This window comes from Cyphellophora attinorum (assembly GCF_001299255.1).
Source record: "Cyphellophora attinorum strain CBS 131958 chromosome Unknown Contig4, whole genome shotgun sequence".
Lineage (NCBI taxonomy): Eukaryota > Fungi > Ascomycota > Eurotiomycetes > Chaetothyriales > Cyphellophoraceae > Cyphellophora > Cyphellophora attinorum.
The window spans coordinates 1-19,460 of record NW_017253232.1 but is presented as its reverse complement, the minus strand read 5'-3'; the positions used below and the strand labels follow the sequence as shown (position 1 = coordinate 19,460).

Sequence of the window (19,460 nt, the reverse complement as noted above, 5' to 3'; positions counted from 1 at the left end):
AGCTGCTGGACCGTGCAGCAATACGGGATGCATGCCGTCAGAACTGATGAGCAAGCAGCTGGACGGGGAGGACGAGACTGGAGAAACTCCATGTGGGCGGCACAGGTGGGCACGCCCAGGATCTTGGTTTTCTTGAACGACTCTTGGTGGTCGCCGAACCGGATTTTGAGGCGGTGTCATGTTGTGCTCGACTTGTCAATGATGTTGCAAGCACGTGGCGATGTCTGATAGTCTCGCATGTGTAATTACACGAGTCACAAACCAAGGCTGTTTTCGCTGGCAGGAGGTGAGTATTATTGGATAGGCGAGAGTTCGCTTGTGAAGCGCGACTTCCCGGGTTTCCTCACGTGATCAAAATTAGCGTAAATCGGGCTGGTAAACTGTAGCTTAGCTCCAAGGTTCCTGAACAGCAGATGAGGTGATGACTTTCGCGACCCGGCTCTCCGGCACAGAAGTTGTCACGCTGAGCAGACATATCTCGTGTCAGCAAAGAATGTACGAGTAAAGGGAAGTGCACGTGAGTGGCAAGAGTGCATGGTCGTGCGCGCCTGAAGATGATCAGGAGAAGTGTTTCCCAACTGGCAGGACCGCCAAGGATCTTCACAACAAGCAGGAGCTGTCTGCGAACGAACGCCTGGCCGCTTTTGCAGCTTCAAAGCTCTTCACAGCAGGCACGTTATGCTTCGTCGAAGACCACACCGACCTCGCGCGTCTTTAATTTCTTCTACGGCACCACTTTGATTGTTGGCCTTGGCATAGTCTACATCTATGCTACGGATACTCGGGCCAGCATCCACAAATGGGTTGTAATCCCAGCGCTCCGGACCATATATCCTGATGCCGAGGACGCGCACCATATTGGCAACCAGACACTCAAGGCTCTCTGGGAGTTCGGCCTACACCCAAGGGAAAGGGGAGATCCAGACGCCTCGCACGATCTTGCCGTGGAAGTGTTCGGTCAGACAATCCGGAACCCGGTAGCTACATCGGCTGGCATCGACAAAGGCGCAGAGATCCCCGATGCTCTTTTTGCTTTCGGCGCCGGTATCGTGGAAGTAGGTGGCGCAACGCCCAAAGCCCAGCCTGGAAATGAGAAGCCAGAGTCTTTCGCCTGACGTCTCAAAATGCTATGATCAATCGCTATGGACTTAATTCGGAAGGCGCTGATATCGTGGCGATGCGCCTGCGGAAACGAGTGCGAGAATTTGCTCGATCGTTAGGACTTGGTCATGACCAGGCGGCCGAAGCGGCAGTTCTCAATGGTGCTGGCAACGTGCCGCCTGGAAGTCTGACTGAGGGCCGGCTTCTTGCTGTCAATATCGCCAAGAACAAAGAAACTCCCATGGACGATGTCGCTGCTGTGACGGGTGACTACGTCTACTGTGTCGAAAGACTAGCGCCTTACGCAGATATCCTCGTTGTGAACGTCTCGAGTCCCAATACTCCTGGTTTGCGATCGCTACAGAAAGGTGACACGCTCAGACAGATTCTCAGTGGAGTAGTCAAGGCAGCCAAGTCGGTCGACCGCAAGTCGAAACCAGCAGTCATGGTCAAAGTCAGTCCGGATGAAGACACGGACGAGCAGATAGCGGGCATTTGCGAAGCAGTCTGGGCGTCGGGAGTCGATGGCGTTATAGTTGGTAATACCACAAACCAAAGACCTAGGCCGATGCCGCATCTGCAGGGATACACGCCGCTAGAGGAGCAACATCTATTGGAACAAGGCGGGTTTTCCGGACCGCATCTGTTCAACAAAACTGTCGACTTGGTCAAACGATATAAGGGCTTGCTCAGCGAGCCTCCCGAAGTGCCTGATACTGCAGAACGAACACGTGATGCTCTGAAGCAGGAAGCTGAGAAGCTCAAAGCATCAATTGATGAAAGTCAGAGCAAGATTGAGGCAGAAGCTGTGCCTGCTGCAGGACCGCAAAAGGCGGAGGAAAGCGATGCGAAAGCCGAACAGGCACAGAAGGCGTCAGCGGAGCTACTTCAACAGAACACCGCTGAGAAAGATCGGTTGCAGTCGATCTTGAATGTATTGGACCGCCTCCCAGCCAAGGAGGATAAGAAGCTTCCTACCAAGCCAAAGGTCATCTTCGCAACGGGCGGTATAACGAACGGCCAACAGGCATCAGAAGTTCTCCAAGCTGGCGCAGACGTCGCCATGGTCTACACTGCCCTTGTTTACGGCGGATCGGGCACGATTTCACGAATCAAGGATGAGCTCCGAGCTGAACGCAAGAAGACTTCGGCATGAACGTGTTATGCTACTGGACGTTCCAGATGATACCAGATCAGCAATGCATGCCCTCGAAAGTCCTCTTCCTCCTCCTCTTTCCCACTGGCAACGAAACCACACTTGGTCAATACATTCGACGAAGCTTTGTTATGTTCTGCAAACATAGCAGACAGCCGCTCTCGAACATCTGCGCCGTCCTTTGATAGTTGATACTCGGGCATCGCTTCTGTCAGCTCGACCTCTTTGCGCTCCAGCGCCCAGTACTGCTGGAGCCAGGCTTTGAGAGCCTCGGTCGAGTATCCTTTGCCCCAGTACTCCCGGCGATACATATATCCCAGTTCAGGAGGCTCGGACTGGTGACAGCCAACGGTGCCGATGATCGGTCCGGGGTTAGAAAGCTCCTCGACAGCGAATGAGAAGGTATTGGCGTTATTAGGGGCGGCGAATCGCTGCGTCCATTTCAAGGTTGCGTCGAGATCCGTGTCGACCTTGCCTGAAGATGTATTGATCATGACATCTGGCTGGGTTCGAAGTTTGTGGAACTCAGCCACGTCATCGACCGTGATGGGTCTGAGAAGCAGGCGATCGGTCTTGAATGCCTTGGCAGGCTGTGGAAGATGGGTCGTGTTGTCTTCATGTTGAGGTGGGAGGCTCCAGGTGGCTATCGAGGCAGCACAGGGATCAGTAGTGACAGTGCTTAGATAGCATGTTGTGCCGTATACATCGCCGTCTGGCTCGACTACTTACTCAGCTGCGACTTCTGCCTGCCTTCGTACGTGCCATTGCGATCTCAGAAGAGCTTGAATGGTACCTGCCTGGCAGGTCGCGCGGCAGGAGCTGCCGAGTACGTGAAGTGGGGCTCAAACCCTGCATCGATTGGTCACCTCACGTGACTAAAATCGGCAACGGCGAAAACTCCAAAAAAAGTTTCAGAAATTCTTTTGCGGACAGTGGCTTGAGGTCGTCGCCGCCCGCAGTTCACCTTTTTGTAGCCGGACGATCACCACAGCCATAGGGTCTTGAGGCAACACCGACAAAATGAAGACCACATGGAAGGAAATCGCTCCCGTGCCAACATCACAAGAGTTCATTGACATTGTTTTGTCGAGGACGCAGCGCAAACTTCCCACTCAAATCCGATCTGGCTTCAAAATCAGCAGAATTCGAGGTAGGCTGCCAGACTTGTGTGGCCGATTGGTGGCGCTGACTATCTGCAGGCTTCTACACACGTAAGGTCAAGTTCACATCAGAGACATTCTGCGAGAAGTTCCAGGCAATCCTCGAGAGTTTTCCACGGCTGCAAGACATACACCCGTTCCACAAAGATCTCCTCAATACGCTCTACGATGCCGACCACTTCAGGATAGCGTTGGGCACAATATCGACGGCGAAAAGGCTGGTCGAGACTGTGTCAAGAGATTATGTCCGATTGCTCAAATATGCACAGTCTCTGTTTCAATGCAAGTCTCTCAAGCGAGCAGCGCTGGGTCGTATGGCCACAATCTGTCGGCGATTGAAGGATCCCTTAGTATACCTGGAGCAAGTTCGACAGCATCTTGGCCGTCTGCCTAGCATCGATCCTAATACTCGGACACTCCTCATCTGCGGCTACCCAAATGTGGGAAAATCATCATTTCTGAAGTCCATCACACGAGCCGATGTCGATGTGCAGCCATATGCCTTCACCACAAAGTCGCTGTTTGTCGGCCACTTCGACTACAAGTATTTACGATTTCAGGCTATCGACACACCCGGTATCCTAGATCATCCTCTGGAAGAAATGAACACGATTGAGATGCAGTCCATCACAGCTATCGCCCATTTACGATCTGCTATCTTGTATTTCATGGACTTGTCAGAACAATGTGGCTATTCGGTATCAGCACAAATCGCACTATTCAACAGTATCAAACCACTATTCGCGAATAAGCTGGTCTGCCTCGTCATCAACAAAACCGACATTACGAAACCCGAAGATCTTGACGCAGAAACACAGCAGGAACTACAGAACCTCGTCACTCAAAACCCGAATACCGAGCTCCTTCAACTATCTTGCGTAACTCAAGAAGGTGTCCAGCAAGTCAAGAACACTATCTGTGACCGTCTAATTGCTGAACGAGTCAACGCTAAGTTGAAGGCTGGTCAGGCTTCACAATCTGCTACAGCAGATGCACCGACTGGCCGACTCGGCGATCTCCTTGCACGTATCCACGTTGCTCGTCCGCTTCCAGGTGCTGTTTCCGAGACCTCGATACCAGAAGCTGTCCTCAATGGCACACACAAGAAATACGACTCAACAGATCCCAACCGCCGAAGACTAGAGCGCGATCAAGAAGAGGAAGAGGGTGGTGCCGGCGTCTACAATATCGACATGAAGAAGTTCTACGACCTTGCAGACGACGATTGGAATCACGACAAGGTCCCCGAGTTCTTCAAGGGACGCAACGTTGCCGACTTCGTCGATCCGGATATCGAGACTAAGCTTGCAGCACTCGAAGAAGAGGAAGAGCGCCTCGAAGCGGAAGGCTACTACGACGAGAGCGAAAGCATGGACGACGTCGACCAAGCGGAGATCCGCATGAAAGCCAATCTGATCCGTGACAAGCGGAAGATGATCATGAGCGACGCTCGCATAAAGAAGAGTCTCAAGAACAAGGCCCAAATCCCACGCGCCAAGAAGGCTCGCACACTCGGCCAGATGCAGAACCACTTCAACAGCATCGGCCTTGATGCTTCGGCACCAGTTGACCGCGCACGAGCACAGATTCGCAATGCTCCTGCTCGCTCCACCGCAGGAGGCGACAATATGGATGTCGATCAGACGCCTTCGCAGCGCGCCAAGTCTGTCAGCCGTGCGCCAAAGACGAACAGACTGACCGACGGCATCACCAACTCAATGGCTGTCACGGATCCAGTGAAGAAGGAGAAAGCCGAAAGAATGGCCAAGCTCAGTCAGCGCAAGATGAATCGGATGGCGAGACAGGGTGAGGCTGATAGGCACACTACAGCTAGTCTGCCAGCGCATTTGATCAAGGGTAAGCGCGGGATGGGCAGCACGAGGTCGAGGTAGTGAGCTGGCGAATCTGCTTTTGCTGCTTTGCTTGAAAGCGTCATGAGAGTGAAGGGAGAGGCACGACTGCATCGATCAAGCACTTGCATGGCGTCAGGAGTTCAGATGGTGGCCAATAAATCGACGAAATTGAGTCGTCTTGCGCGGTCACGGGAGATCTGGTCCAAGTGTCCACAACATGATTAAAGGAGACTTATGCAATGAACAATCTATCGAAGCACATCAAAGCATATATTCTAGTCTGCTCTATGTGGCATTTGTTCGGTGTGGACGATGCAGCTGAATGCTTCGTAGGAGTGCCAAGAAGGTTCGGAACTTGGCCGAGCAAGCAAGCCTCGACGTCCCTTCACCTCCTACTACTGGTTTTGACGCACCAAAAACCGCAGCTGCTGCGAAAATAAATAGATCAGAGCTCTGTCCAGCTTCAGCTTTATCTAAGACCATCTGATCTCGGCGGAATCACTGAGTGTGGCCAAGGATTGACTTCCTTATATACCTAGGTATATAGTACATATCGAGCTACACCACTAAAGAGCATGCCAACCTCAGTGATACGAAACAGAGCACTACAACGACTTTTGAAACTCACATCAACACGATCATCTCCTTGCACGCCGACCATACATACCCTCCTACCACGACTCTCCTGGCCCTCCGGATCACCCATCCCAACAACAATGTCATCCTCAATCAGACACCTCTCCCACCAAACCGCTCCCTCTCCACCTCTCCCATCCCGGACCTACGACTCTCACATGCACATCGTCTCCCCAGACACCACCCGCTACCCCTTTTCCCCATCGACAACCTACACGCCCGCACCTCACACCCTAGAGGACATGACCGCCTTCTATAGCGCCCTTACTCCCTCCTCACCCTCTCCCGCTCGATCAGATCCGGGGCAAACTATTCACCCAGTCTTCATCCAGCCCTCTCCCTACGGTACGGACAACTCCCTCCTCATTGCTGCCCTCGAAGACCTCAACTTCGACTCCACCACCAGCAGCGGCCTCGCACGAGGAATCGTCGTGATCGACCCGCAAAACCCACCTCCAACCTCCACGCTCCAGAAATGGCACGCCCTTGGCGTCCGGGGCGTGCGCATTAACCTCGTCTCCGTTGGCCGCAAGCTGTCCCCTGCAGAACTCGAAGCCGAATTGATGGCGTACGCAGACATCATCCGTCCGCTTGGCAAAGGGTGGGTGCTACAGCTGTACATCTCGCTAGACTCGATCCCAGCTCTCGAAGAGATCGTACCGAAGCTGGGTGGTGAGATTGGGGATGAGGTCAGGGTCGTGATTGATCATTTGGGTAGTCCGACCCTTCCCGCAAGCTCAAGCACAACGGCGTCAACAGCAGAGGGCCCCCCGCCAGTCGATCCCACAACCCTGCCGGGCTTCGACTCTTTGCTGAGGTTGTTAGAAGCTGGGAACACCTATGTCAAGATTTCCGGAACATACCGCCTCACCAGGAATAGCATCGACATCAACAACCCTTCCGATACTGACCGGATAGTGAAAGCCCTGCTGAAGAGCCGGCGTGGGGAGCGGTGTGTATGGGCGAGCGATTGGCCACACACACGGTTTGAGGCAAAAGGGATTGACACTGGGAAATGGATCAGTAGATGCTGGGACTTGATGCGTGAGACTGTACGGGAGGAGACTGGTGCAGGAGGCGAAGAGGTGGAGAGGGAAGTGCAGCGGAGAGGCGAATTATTGTTCTGGGGAAATGCGGAGCGTTTGTGGAATTGATTGGGAATTCGCTCGGCAGTGGTTTTGAGTGAGATAGATGAAGGCCTCGTTGCTGTCGAATGTCTAACGAACGTCGCTTGCTAAATTGCTATCAAAGTCGCCATCATGGGCCCTGGGAATCATACACTACCGGCTCTTACTCCTGCTCGACTCTCCCCCTTACTCCCACCCCTCAGCGCCACACTGACCTTCCTCAACCACCCACCGCCAACGCTACCACTACGGCTTTGCTGTGGCTGGTCAATACTACTTCGCCGGCTATCAGGTGTCGCGAGCCCGCTCCCACTTGGTTGATTTTCCATCACCCATTCCACTCCCTCAACGACCGCTTCTGGCTTATCGCGAATGACATGATGACCCACATCCGTCAGCTCCACGAACTTGTGCTTCTTGCTCAACTTCAACTGCCGCCGCTTGAGCTTCTCGTCCATCTCTTCCCACTTCTGTATCTCAGCCTCCTGAATCATGATCATAGCAGTTTCAGCTTCCCTCACAATCTCGCCGCGTTCCCTCCGTCGTTTGATCTCAGCGCGTTGCTCCTCCAGTTGCTTCCATTTCCGCAGCATCGAGCGCCCCTTGATCACAATGATTGGTCGGTGGCCGAGCTCGTGATGCTCTTCCTGCTTCTCCTGGACCTTCTTGTCCCAAGTGGCTTCTTGACCGGTTTCTACCATGACCATGCCGGCCACATCGGTAGGGTGAGAGTGGAGGAAGCAGCGTGCGAAGGCACCTCCGTGGCTGTGTGCAATCAGGATATATGGTCCAGGTAGGCGCTCTCTGGCTAAATAGGCTGAGAGTTCGTGTGTTTCGGATTCGGCATCGCCATGTGGAGAGCGTTCGAACATCAGCACTCGATGAGTCTGCGATAGTGTCTTGACCAGTGGTCGCCATGAGTTCCGACAAGTATCGCCGGAGCCGTGGAAGCAGATGATGAGTGGGGCGGGAGTTTGTGGTTCGGGTGATGGTATGATGAGTCGATGTTCAAGTGGTTTTGGTGATGCTGGCGGTGTTGGCCTTGGCGTTCTGATATGTGCGGGCGACATGGTCCGTGGCGAGCTAGATCTTGATGCTCGATGGCTGGAACTTGGTCGTGAGGATGACGAAAGTTCAGGCAGGTCACATAATGATAAGGGTCGCCCAAGGTCGGGATTGGGAACGAGGCGCGATTGCCGTGTCGAATGCTCGCTTGAGGCGCTCATGGCCCTGGCTGCTATATAATGTGATGCTGTGTCAAATGGTAAATCGAAATGAAGTATGTCTATATGCTGAAGTATCTCGTTTTGGTGGGCAGTTGGGCAGTGGGCAAATATATCCGAAAAAGGTACTCGCAAAAATTTAATGCTGTTAGGTAAAATGGCGCCCTGGTGCAGCGACTTCCAAAACTTCGAAGTCACCTGCACTACCTAGTAGGTCTCCGATTTGGTAGGCGTGAGGACAACCTGAGTGCAGCCTTATACAGATGGACGAAGATTTGGGTAGCGCGATCGCCGTCCTTACCTAAGCTATGCGCTGTCATAGGGGCCAAGAGGCCGTTTGATCTTCAGTAACACCAAGATCTCGGCTCACGTCGTCCTGACGAGCAATCAATAATACCACGCAATGTGATATAATCGCCCCGAGAGTCCGAGATTGAGACTTGAGGCTTCAGTGCTTGGTCTTTCTCGGCATCCTAGGTATGACGAGGGAGCGAGGGTAGGCTTGCGAGCACTTGAGGCTCAGACATGGTTATAGGGAGGAAACAAGAATGATCGACAGCTGAGCCATGTTCCGCTGCCTTAGTTCAGACCGGCTGACGATTCGAACGACCGGCGGATCTTGGCGCCCAGCCTATCACGGCAACTACAAGCAAATAGTATACTTGTTGTTGTTGCTTCACAAGCCCAATACTGGCAGTGCAGCACCAAAAGTCATCTCAAGAGACTCGTGATCCAGTCAAACGCCATTCGTAGGGACTTCGCTTATGGCGCCTGCATCTGAGGAAGTCTCGTCGCGTCTCAGTCGCGTCCCGAATATGAGGAACGACCTGCTTCCCAAAGCATTTATCACTTGATCTTACACACTCATTCACTGGCGCATTTCATCGTGAGGTCCGTCCGCTCTCTGGCCAGAGTACGAGACTGTCTTCGTGATCGTTTCAGATCTCTTCCTTAAGGAATATTCTCCCAGAACACGCCAGCAACATGCGAGTAACGACAGCCAAACGGCTCCTTGAGCCCTGCACTCATGGTTTGACTCGTCCATGCCCATCTGTCAACATTGATCTCGTAGCCACCGTCTCTACCGGCACTGGTAACAGCAGGGAGACGGTCGAGGTCTGGCGCCGAAATGGGCAGAGAGTCTTCGTTGTTAATGCTCCCGATACTATGATCGACAAGGAGGATGAAGGTGGTGCACCTAGCAAGGCAGAAGTCAAGGCAATGGAATGGAGAGGAGACGGCAAAATGTTGGCCGTGTACTGGAGCCGTGGTCAGAAGGGAACAGTCACTGTTGTGGACGTTTATGATGGCAAAGTTGTCTGCACGTTGAACGTTCGGGCCAAGCGACTGGTGCCGGATTGGTCTACCACACCGCAGGACGACGACTCGGCTAAGCCTGTGGACGGGCGCAATCGCAGAGGCACGATGAGTTGGCAGAACCATTTTGCCAGTCCATCCGAGATCAGGAAGATGCGGGCACGAGATGCAGACGACCGGAAAGCACGGGACTTGGAGCAACTGCTATCCGGCGAAGACTTGGACGGAAACGAACTTGATGGACAGAACATGCTTCGATCAAGCGCCAACCTTCCAAGAGCACTCTCGCGCATCGAGATCGATGTTGCTCTGCCCAAACTCTCCACACTACCACCCATAGCCGCAACAGGGACGGATGACGACCTCTTCAGCACAAGACACTCTATCGATACCATTTTTCATGCAGCAAACACAAACACATCGGATACCGGCTCTTTCGGGGCACATGGCGATCATGATACTGTCGACGTCCTCCTGACTAATGTCGATAAATGTAATATCCACATCAGCATGTACGACTCTTTCGTCGTAGGTACCGTGGACGCCGCGCTGGCACTCCCAAAAGGCTTCAAGGGCACCAGAGTCATTCAAGACGCAAGCCACCCATTCCTCACGACCCACTTCCTGGTACTCGAAGCCGTCAAAGACGGCCCCGTACGATCATCCAAATTGGCACCCGACTTGTCACTGCATGTGGTAGCGCTCGATCTTCGCTTCATAACACAGACCGGCTACAACCTCCCTCTCCTCGCTACAAAAGCCACCCAACTCCAAAATCTCCTCCGCTACCTCATTCAAGTGTCCACACTCTTGTCTGCTGAGGTGCGCACCGCGTTCGACCTCCCTCAGCGCTTCGTCGCCAATATCAGCGAGTCCCTCGCCGAAGATGACCCAGCCGCCTCCTTCATGACCCAGGCATACCAGCTGATTATCATGGGAACCTGCAACGAGAAGTTCCGGGAGTGGCTGGTCGATCAGGTCGGCGAGCGGGGTCTCAAGCGCTGGGAGAAGGCGGTCGGAGACTGCTTAGACATGATCCGGCGGATGACAAGTGAATGCCTGCTGCCCGCTATCGAGCGCGCACAGCTCGTGATCAGCAGGCTGGACGGGCTCAGCCGGTTTGCGGACACAGCCAGTCGACTGGGCTTGGACGAAATGGCGGTGCGGGACGTGAGGAAAGTGCTGGACACGTTGAACGTGCTGTGTCATGACATGCTGCAGGATGTTTGTACCGAAGTGAAAGAGTTTGCGTCTTTTGTGAGATGGTTGCGATGGGAGATCGAGGTTCAAACCCTGGGCGAGGATTCCGAGCGAGCGGAGGAGATGAGGGAGAGCTATACCGGGGAGTCGGAGGTGCGGACTGTTCTGGAATATATCGAAAGTGCCATGGGGGTAAGTCGGTTGCTGAGGTACGTAAGGACGGATCCAGCGGAAAGTGATAACGTGGAGATCACAAATGATGGTGATCTGCTGGAAGGCTACAAATTGGCAAGAGAAGGACAGCACTACGAGGATACGCTGAAGCTGAGCGACCTGCTGAAGGTGCTTGCCGACAGGAGCAAAGTGGTGTTCGACTCGACGGCGGAGACGTTGCGGAAGAACGTCCTTTGCAGCCATGTGGCAGAATTGCCTGCTTGCCTCGATGAGAGAGTCATGGCGTCGAGCGTGCTGCAATCTGAGCTGGGCGAAGGGTTCTCCATGCACGTGGTGTCAACACGGAAGGATGACACAGCTCATCTGTACAAAGTGACATTTGATACTGATCGAGCCGGCAATACGACCGCTCCGGGAAAAATTGAGGAGCATAAGTTCACAGGTACAAGAGGCTCTGAGGTCAAAAGCCTGGCCATGGTCGGACAGGCGAGACAATTCCTGGCATTGGTCGATTTCAGGGGCTCGCCGAAGACTGCTATATCTTGTCTTGCGTTCAGCTGGGATGCAATGAGTGGCGGCGGACATGAGAAGCATATATTCACCATGGACGGAACAACGACCGGTATAAGTCCAGGCGAGCTAAGGGCAGTGAAAGGGCAAAAGGGACGAGACAGGCTTGTGTGCGTTGACAAGGAAGGTTTAGGCTTCGTGGTACTCGAAGACGAGTAGACCAGCAATGCTTCAGGTGGTCCTTTGAGAGAAGATCTTGCGATTGATCCCTCGATAACAACCTTCGAATGTGTACCTAGTGCCAGTGGCAGTTTGAACCACAAAGGCCGAACAATGGGGGTGGGGTTTCAGAAGCAATTTGTGCGTAACATGTCTAATGACAACTGCATTAAATGGCTACTTTGGCCGAATGCGGCGCAATATCAAATTGCGCATGCACGCACACAATCTCTACCACAGACCAGCACATGGCAACTGAAGTTGTGAAGTCCACCGCAAATTTGTAGCACTACAGTTGCCTAGTGGAAGGCGCTAATGACTTGCCCACCCTAAAAGGCGACTGTCAACATCTTTCCAACCTTCATCACTCACATTCGCATTCCGATTAACCTGCCCCTCCTGTACCCAAGGCTAAACATCGAAGACATCACCTGTGGGCAGGCAGGGCCGATCTTCCTTCTCTCAGACCCGTAGCGAATAGCACGGCCGACCAGCGTTCATCAGGCCGGACCTCATATCAAGCCGTACAGACAGGCCGATTCCCACACGTGATCGAACACCGCCTTTCCTGGCGGTACTCCCACAAGGCTGCAACCCGTCCAGATATTACTTCCTCAAACACGCCATTCTTTTGATCCATCCAGCATGGAGGTCCGACCGGTGCTCGAGAGCACGTTCTCGCCCGACGCCAGAGTCCGCGGTGATGCCGAGAGAACTCTCAGAGAGGCTGAAGAGAAAGACTTTGTGAGCACAACATCCCTCCCTGTGCGCTGCTGAGGTTAGGCGACTAACATGAACATCAGGCTCAATACATTTCCATTCTCTCGACAGAACTCGCCAATGAACAGAGTAGTCCTCCCGTCCGCCAGGCCGCCGGCATCGCCTCAAGAACGCCTTCACATACCGCGACCTCATCCGCTTAAGAGCGGTACAGACCCGATGGCTCGAGACCGTACCCGCCGATGTGAAGGACAAGGTTCGCCAGGATGCCCTACACACTCTCGCTTCCCCTGGTTTGTCAGCCGCATCCGCTGCACAACTCATTGCCGCTATCGCAGCGATCGAGCTACCGCGCAAACAATGGCCCAACCTGATGGACACACTGGTCAAGAACGTGCAGAATGCGACTCAGTCAAGTCTCAAGCAGTCGAGTCTAACTACGATTGGCTTCATCTGCGAGACGGAAGATATTGACCTTCGGGAAGTCTTGGTCACCCAGTCTAATCAGATTCTCACCGCTGTGGTCACTGGTGCCAAGAAGGAAGAGCCTGATCAAGAAGTCCGACTTGCTGCCCTCACAGCCTTAAGCGACGCTACCGAATTCATCCGGACCAACTTCGAACAGGAGCATGAGCGCAACTACATCATGCAAGTCGTTTGCGAAGCTACTCAGCCTCAACCCAATGGCGATACGAGAGTGCAAGCGGCGGCATTCGGTTGTCTCAACCGCATCATGGGCATTTACTACCACCAGATGAGCTTCTACATGCAGCGTGCTCTCTTCGGTCTCACTATCAACGGCATGAAGAGCGAGGAGGAGGACGTGTCCAAATTGGCTATCGAATTCTGGTGCACTGTCTGCGAGGAGGAGATCAGCATCGATGATGATAATCAGCAGGCCTCAAATGAGGGCGCCATTGAGAGCGAGCTCCGTCCGTTCTTCCAGTTTGCCCGGATTGCTTCGAAAGAAGTTGTACCAGTGCTACTGGAGTGCATGAAGAAGGTCGAGGATGACGATGCCGACGATGACTACAACGTTGCCCGTGCCGCATACCAATGTCTACAACTGTTCGCCCAGACGATTGGCGCTGACGTCGTACAATTTGTCCTGGACTTCGTCGAACGTAACCTTCAGGACCAGGACTGGAAATGTCGGGATGCAGCGGTTTCATCTTTCGGCGCCATCATGGACGGCCCAGACGTCAAGATCCTTGATCCGTTGGTCAAGTCGGCTTTGCCAGTCCTTCTGAAGACTATGCTGAACGATCCCAAGGTGCAAGTCCAGGATTCTGCAGCATATGCAGTGAGCCGAATCTGCGACTATTGTGCAGAATGTATCGATCCGACCGAGCATCTACCCCAGATGATGGAGGCCTTGTTCCAAGGCTTACAAAGCAACCACAAAATCGCGGCTTCGTGCTGCTTGGCACTTCTCAACCTGACAGAGCGCTTCGTCAGCCCAGAGTCCGCCGATACCAACGCCCTGAGCCAGTACTTTGAACCAAGTGTCGACACCCTGCTGCGTGTCACAAACAGACAAGATTATCCCGATACCACTGTCCGCACCGCTGCTTATGAGGTCTTGGGCGGATTTGTCACAAATAGTGCACGCTCGACTCTACCTCTGGTCGAGAAACTTACTGCTGAGATTATTCAGCGACTCGGCAACACGATTCAATACCAGAACAATATCGTCAGCATTGAAGAGAAGCTTCAGCTTGAGGAACTCCAAGTCAGCCTTGCCAGCGTGCTTCTCGCTATTGTTCAACGCTTGGAATCAGGCTTCACTGCAGATATGGCTAATGCAGTCATGAGTGTCAACTTGGAGATGCTCAAGAATGCTTCGCACACCAGCGTGCCTGAAGTCATCTTCCAGATCGTGTCCGGTTTGGCTAACGCGCTTGGTGCCGACTTCGAGCCTTATATGGATGGCTTCACTCCGTTCCTCTACAACGCGCTTGGGAATCATCAGGCCCCAGAGATGTGCTCCCTGGCCATCGGCCTAGTCAGTGATATTGTTCGAGCCTTGGAGGACAAGGCCCAGCGGTTCTGCGATACGTTCATGAACTACCTGCTCAATGCCTTGGCTTCCGACAAGATCACCAATCAGCTCAAGCCTCCTATTCTGGAGACCTTCGGAGACATTGCCACATCCATTGGTGTTGGGTTCGAGCCGTACGCTCAGACAGTTGCGAATGTGCTCGAACAAGCACGAACCGTTTCGGCTGCTTCCGATGTATCTTTCGATATGCTCGATTACATCGTATCCCTTCGATCCGGTATCGCTGATGCGTGGAGCGGCATTATCATTGCTTTCAAGGGGACACCAAAGGTCGACGTCATTCAAGGCTTCGTGCAACAAATTTTCGCTTTTCTGGAAAGTGTAGCGGCTGATGCCAATCACAACGAGGGCCTTCTGCGTTCGTGTATGGGCCTCATTGGGTACGTTCGCCCCGTATATCGTTGACTCTTACATGCTGACACCTCGTAGTGATCTAGGAGAGACATTCCCCAACGGGCAGCTCGCAAATTATCTCCGATCGCCTCGAATCACAGAACTCATCCGTGAGACACGGGCCGCACGCGAGTATTCCGACCGAACACGAGAAACAGCAAAATGGGCTCGCAGCGTTGCTAAGGCACAGACTCAGGGGAACCAAGGTGATATTATGAAATAAAACCTCCCGGCTTCCCAGAGTATCTATACAGAGCCTTGCCCAGGCCCCCAGCCCTATTCCCAGCTTCGTGCCCAGCAGAAGCGCCCCACTCCCGGCACGGCACTCAGCTCATCTGCCCACCCGACGAAGCCTGCCCCGGAAATCGGCGCAACAACGCATAGCCAACTCGCTGATGCCATCGGGACACTAACGTGGAGTCAAAGCAGAACACGTGCCGGTCTCGCCCACGCCGACCGTGGTTGGCAGTCCGTCTCCGCGACGAGAGCCGCAGTGGGATCTCGCATCCACCGACCCCTCCGACGACATCGATCTCCTTGACGGGTTTGGGCTGTCAGCCGAAGGGGACCCGCGGCTGCGCCGGACCTCGCTGTAGCAGCGTCGGCACACCCTCGCAGACAATTTCCAGGCCAACTCTGCGTCAGTCCTGCCTCAATTGAGGTCTGTCACCAGAACGCTCGCCATATCAGACCTTACAGTAATTAGTCCGCAACGAGATCATTCCCCCAAAACCCCCTCCCAAATCGCGCCGCCACATCTTCACCACCCAACGAAATCTAAAGCACGCCAATATCACACGACCAGCACTTGTTCGTTCATTCACCATTGATACCCCCTTCCGAAATCAGAATACGATCGCACAGGACTAGAGTTTACACCGAGGAGAATTGCAGCACTTGCACCTTTCGAGATGTTGAGAAAGACGCAATGCCCATTGTGGTGGAAGCGGTTGCAGAAGGTTAGGCCACACTTTGTCCCATATGTCCATCGGCTGCGAGAGCACGGCAGAGGGCATGGTCTTGGCTGGCCGAGAGACAATTTTGCAGATCTGCGATGCCTTGAACTGCAGCACCACGTCGATGGAGTTGCAGTCATGGCTGCTGCTCAAATAGAAAGTAGATAGTCCTGCAATGAGATCTTGCTTCCACAAACACCGCAAGTCTGCATGGCGTTCCAGGCTGGTTGGGTCGCTGAAATTACCGAGCTGGCACACTCATAGAAGAGAAGGTACTGAGCTGAGATTACGGTCGGGTCCCGAGGTCCGTCGTTAGACACACGTGGTTGTTGGGTTCCAGACCAGGGTGGGCTGTAGATCATTCTCGCGTCAGGGACCTTCCTGCCAAGAAGGAATTCGTAAGGATCGTTCCTGACCGCTACCGCGTGACATCCAATTGAGATATCAGCCCCATCAAAAGCAGGCAGGTGCATGGTCCCTAGGAAGCCATGGCAGGCGCAATGCTCGGACTCGTGATTCACGTCTTGTGATCTGTTGTCCGTGCACGTACAATGCACGAGGACATCATATCTAACTTTCTCGCTTACACCTCGCTTTATCAATATCAGCCCTAACCGTCAACCCTACGAACCTTCATTTATCTACATCGTCTATACTCTACATCAATCAACGATCTGACTGAAGAGTATCTCATGCCTGGAGACCCTTCAGCACCACGACGTTCGACCTCAGCCAGTCCATCAAACATCCCAAAATGGAGCTTCGGCGTTCTCAACGACACAAAGACAGACAAAGTCCCGGGCACCGTCGTCTTGCTGGCCAAGACGAACGAGCCGCTCGGCGTTCGGCGGCAATCTGGAGATCAACGGCCTTCGACTATGCCGTCGCAAGGTTTTGAACCAATGCCCATTGAAGAAGCCGACGTGCCCGAAAAGAAGCGTACTCCCAGCGGAAAAGTCATACTTGAACCACAACCACACGATTCTCCAAATGATCCTTTGAACTGGTCGTCATGGCGAAGAGATGCTGCTCTCTTGTCTTTGGGCTTCTACTGTGCTGTTGCTGGCGGCATCACGCCGATACTCGCTGCTGGATTCAAGAAGGTGGCGGAAACCTACCACGTCACATTCGAGCAGGTGGCCTTAACGACGGGCCTCTACATGATGGGTCTCGGCGTCGGAGGTCTGTTCATGTCGCCCACAGCCATACTGTACGGCAAAAGACCAGTCTATCTTATCTCGTCCGTGGCGTGCATCGGCACCTCGATTTGGTGTGCCTTCTCACCAAGCTATGGCAGTCTAGTGGCTGCGAGGGTCTTCCAAGGCATTTCCGTCAGCCCGGTCGAGTGTCTGCCCTCTGCAACCATTGCTGAGATCTTCTTTCTCCACGAACGAGCATACCGGATCGGGATTTACGGCCTGCTATTGCTCGGGGGCAAGAATATCATGCCCTTGATCTCGGCTGTCATTATTCAAGCTTCAAACTGGAGATGGGTGTTCAAGACCATTGCCATTGTGGTAGCCTTTTGTTCTGTCATGCTCTTCTTTTTCGTACCAGAGACTTTCTGGGACCGGACTCCTCGACCGGCTTCACATACTCAGACATCACTGTTGCAGCGATGGACATCTTTTGCGTCTACTGGATCATGGGGCAATCGGGACCATGGTCGAGGGCGTCAGTCAATGGCGGCGGTCGTCGAGTCCGATGAGAAAGACCCCGAAGCTGGCCACGCGGCCTCCGACGAAGACCAAGTCCTGAGAGACAGATCGCAATCCCCTCATCTGCACGTCAAGCCTTCAGGAATCAAGCTAAATCCCGATGAGGCCAAGCCTGGAGCTCCCGAGGATCAACATAGCCCGTTGCCTCACCTCCACAACCTCAACTCACCCTACTATTCGAATCTTGAGTCGAATGACTCCTACTTTCCGCCCGGGCACAAGTCCGAATCGAGTCAACCCAGCCAAGACACAGTGATTCCGCATCATGACGGCTCCCATTCACCAGATCTTACGGAAAAGCGTGCGCAACTCGCTAATATCGATACCGAGTTTCCGAGACCTCAACGCTACACGACTCAATTGATCAACGCGCCCGCGAAGTCGTACAAGAAGACCCTTAAGCCTTTCACTGGTCGACTTGCAGCTGACAGTTGGCTTCGCGTGGCCATTCGACCTCTCATTCTCTTTGCATATCCATCGGTGTTGTGGTCGACCGTCGTCTACAGTATCTCAGTTGGTTGGCTGATTGTTCTGTCGGAATCTGTCGCCCATGTCTACGCCAACAAAGAAACCTATGGCTTCACGCCTCTCCAGTGTGGTCTCGTCTACCTATCTCCATTCATAGGTGGAGTCCTCGGAACCGCCATAGCAGGCAAGGGTTCCGACTTCATCGTTCGCGCGATGGCTCGTCGTAACGATGGAATCTACGAGCCAGAATTTCGTCTTGTGATGGCCTTACCAATCGGCCTGGCGACATGCATCGGATTGATGGGCTTCGGCTGGTCCGCCCAGGTCGGCGATCCCTGGATCGTGCCCACAATCTTCTTCGGCATCATCTCCTTCGGATGCTCACTGGGAGCGACAACAGCAATTACTTTCTGCGTGGACTCCTACCGCCAGTATGCTGGAGAGGCATTAGTGACGCTCAATTTTAGCAAGAACATTTTCCATGGCCTGGCGTTCAGTTTGTTCTTCCCAGCATGGCTCGAGGCAAGAGGCACGCGGGAGGTGTTCGTCATTCTGGGCATCATCGAGTTGCTGTGCGTGTCGACGGCCATTCCAATGTACATCTATGGCAAAAGAGCAAGGATGTGGACTGTGAGGAAAAATCTGATGGCAAAGTGGTGATTTCAGGCATGGTTCGGATGGCGTTCAAGGATCTGGAATTCGACTTTCCTGGTCTGAAAAGTGCACTGGACGAGGCACTCGCACACTCGGATTATTCGGCTGTGCTTTCGTTCAATTCATCAGGTGGAGAGTGTGCTCAGAGCTGCCTCGACTCTACTTTCAGGCACGAATGGGCGTTCAGCAAGAGAATGTAACGGAAACGGCATGACAGGAGCACGACTGGGAGCATCGGACAAGGAAAAGGTCATTGAATTTGACTGTGTTGATAGATTGTTTGACTTGCTGCATTAATGACCCTATAGACTGCAGAACAATATTATGCGTCCTTCATTGGACTTATCCAGAAGCCTTTCGCACGTCCCCATATGCGTAGCCGACGCCGTGGGCTGAGAGGTGCTAATGAAGACCGGATGACCAGACCTCGTCATTGCAAGAAGGTCGACTGCCGCTTCTCCATGCCGTTGACCTTCCCTTAGCAGAATATCCAGACGTGACGAATGTTATGCTTGAACTGATCCTTGACAGGTTCGTGAGAAGCCACGCCCGTGCTGGGAATGGAAGCCAATCTCAAGACCCATGAATTGTCTTCTTGGAGTTGAGAATTATCTGCTGGGAAGTGACTCGCTGGGCACATTTATATCGGATCTCTGGTAGACCGGTTGACCACCATCATATGCTACTTATGGAAAGTAATGGAGCTGTTACCCAACTGCGATCGATTCTATCGCTTGCCCTTAGGCTTGCCTTTCCCTTTCATCTTCCCACTGTCCAGTCTCTTGCCTTTGCCCATCCCACCACCACCACCAC

General features: G+C 53.4%; 7 protein-coding genes across 7 annotated transcripts; 6 read left to right on the top strand and 1 right to left on the bottom strand.

Moving 5' to 3' along the window:
• Nucleotides 1-554: 554 nt before the first annotated feature.
• AB675_6104 (Dihydroorotate dehydrogenase (quinone), mitochondrial) lies at nucleotides 555-1,115 on the top strand (the record flags this gene model as incomplete). The annotated part of the gene is made up of 1 exon (XM_018146368.1): nucleotides 555-1,115. One exon carries the CDS (start codon nucleotides 555-557, stop codon nucleotides 1,113-1,115), a length of 561 nt encoding a protein of 186 aa, XP_018003953.1.
• A 62-nt stretch (nucleotides 1,116-1,177) lies between these two features.
• On the top strand, nucleotides 1,178-2,257 carry AB675_6103 (Dihydroorotate dehydrogenase (quinone); the record flags this gene model as incomplete). The annotated part of the gene is made up of 1 exon (XM_018146367.1): nucleotides 1,178-2,257. One exon carries the CDS (start codon nucleotides 1,178-1,180, stop codon nucleotides 2,255-2,257), a length of 1,080 nt encoding a protein of 359 aa, XP_018003949.1.
• Nucleotides 2,258-5,986: 3,729 nt separating this feature from the next.
• On the top strand, nucleotides 5,987-7,060 carry AB675_6100 (2-pyrone-4,6-dicarbaxylate hydrolase; the record flags this gene model as incomplete). The annotated part of the gene is made up of 1 exon (XM_018146366.1): nucleotides 5,987-7,060. One exon carries the CDS (start codon nucleotides 5,987-5,989, stop codon nucleotides 7,058-7,060), a length of 1,074 nt encoding a protein of 357 aa, XP_018003685.1.
• Nucleotides 7,061-7,179: 119 nt separating this feature from the next.
• Nucleotides 7,180-8,103, bottom strand: AB675_6099 (uncharacterized protein; the record flags this gene model as incomplete). The annotated part of the gene is made up of 1 exon (XM_018146363.1): nucleotides 7,180-8,103. The coding sequence occupies one exon, from the start codon at nucleotides 8,101-8,103 to the stop codon at nucleotides 7,180-7,182; it is 924 nt and encodes a 307-aa protein (XP_018004129.1).
• A 1,137-nt stretch (nucleotides 8,104-9,240) lies between these two features.
• On the top strand, nucleotides 9,241-11,676 carry AB675_6098 (Anaphase-promoting complex subunit 4; the record flags this gene model as incomplete). The annotated part of the gene is made up of 1 exon (XM_018146362.1): nucleotides 9,241-11,676. The coding sequence occupies one exon, from the start codon at nucleotides 9,241-9,243 to the stop codon at nucleotides 11,674-11,676; it is 2,436 nt and encodes an 811-aa protein (XP_018003811.1).
• Nucleotides 11,677-12,321: 645 nt separating this feature from the next.
• Nucleotides 12,322-15,447, top strand: AB675_6097 (Importin subunit beta-1; the record flags this gene model as incomplete). The annotated part of the gene is made up of 4 exons (XM_018146361.1): nucleotides 12,322-12,420; nucleotides 12,530-14,838; nucleotides 14,888-15,057; nucleotides 15,278-15,447. The coding sequence occupies 4 exons, from the start codon at nucleotides 12,322-12,324 to the stop codon at nucleotides 15,445-15,447; spliced, it is 2,748 nt and encodes a 915-aa protein (XP_018003680.1).
• A 1,052-nt stretch (nucleotides 15,448-16,499) lies between these two features.
• On the top strand, nucleotides 16,500-18,653 carry AB675_6096 (Protein HOL1; the record flags this gene model as incomplete). The annotated part of the gene is made up of 1 exon (XM_018146360.1): nucleotides 16,500-18,653. The coding sequence occupies one exon, from the start codon at nucleotides 16,500-16,502 to the stop codon at nucleotides 18,651-18,653; it is 2,154 nt and encodes a 717-aa protein (XP_018004133.1).
• Nucleotides 18,654-19,460: the final 807 nt, after the last annotated feature.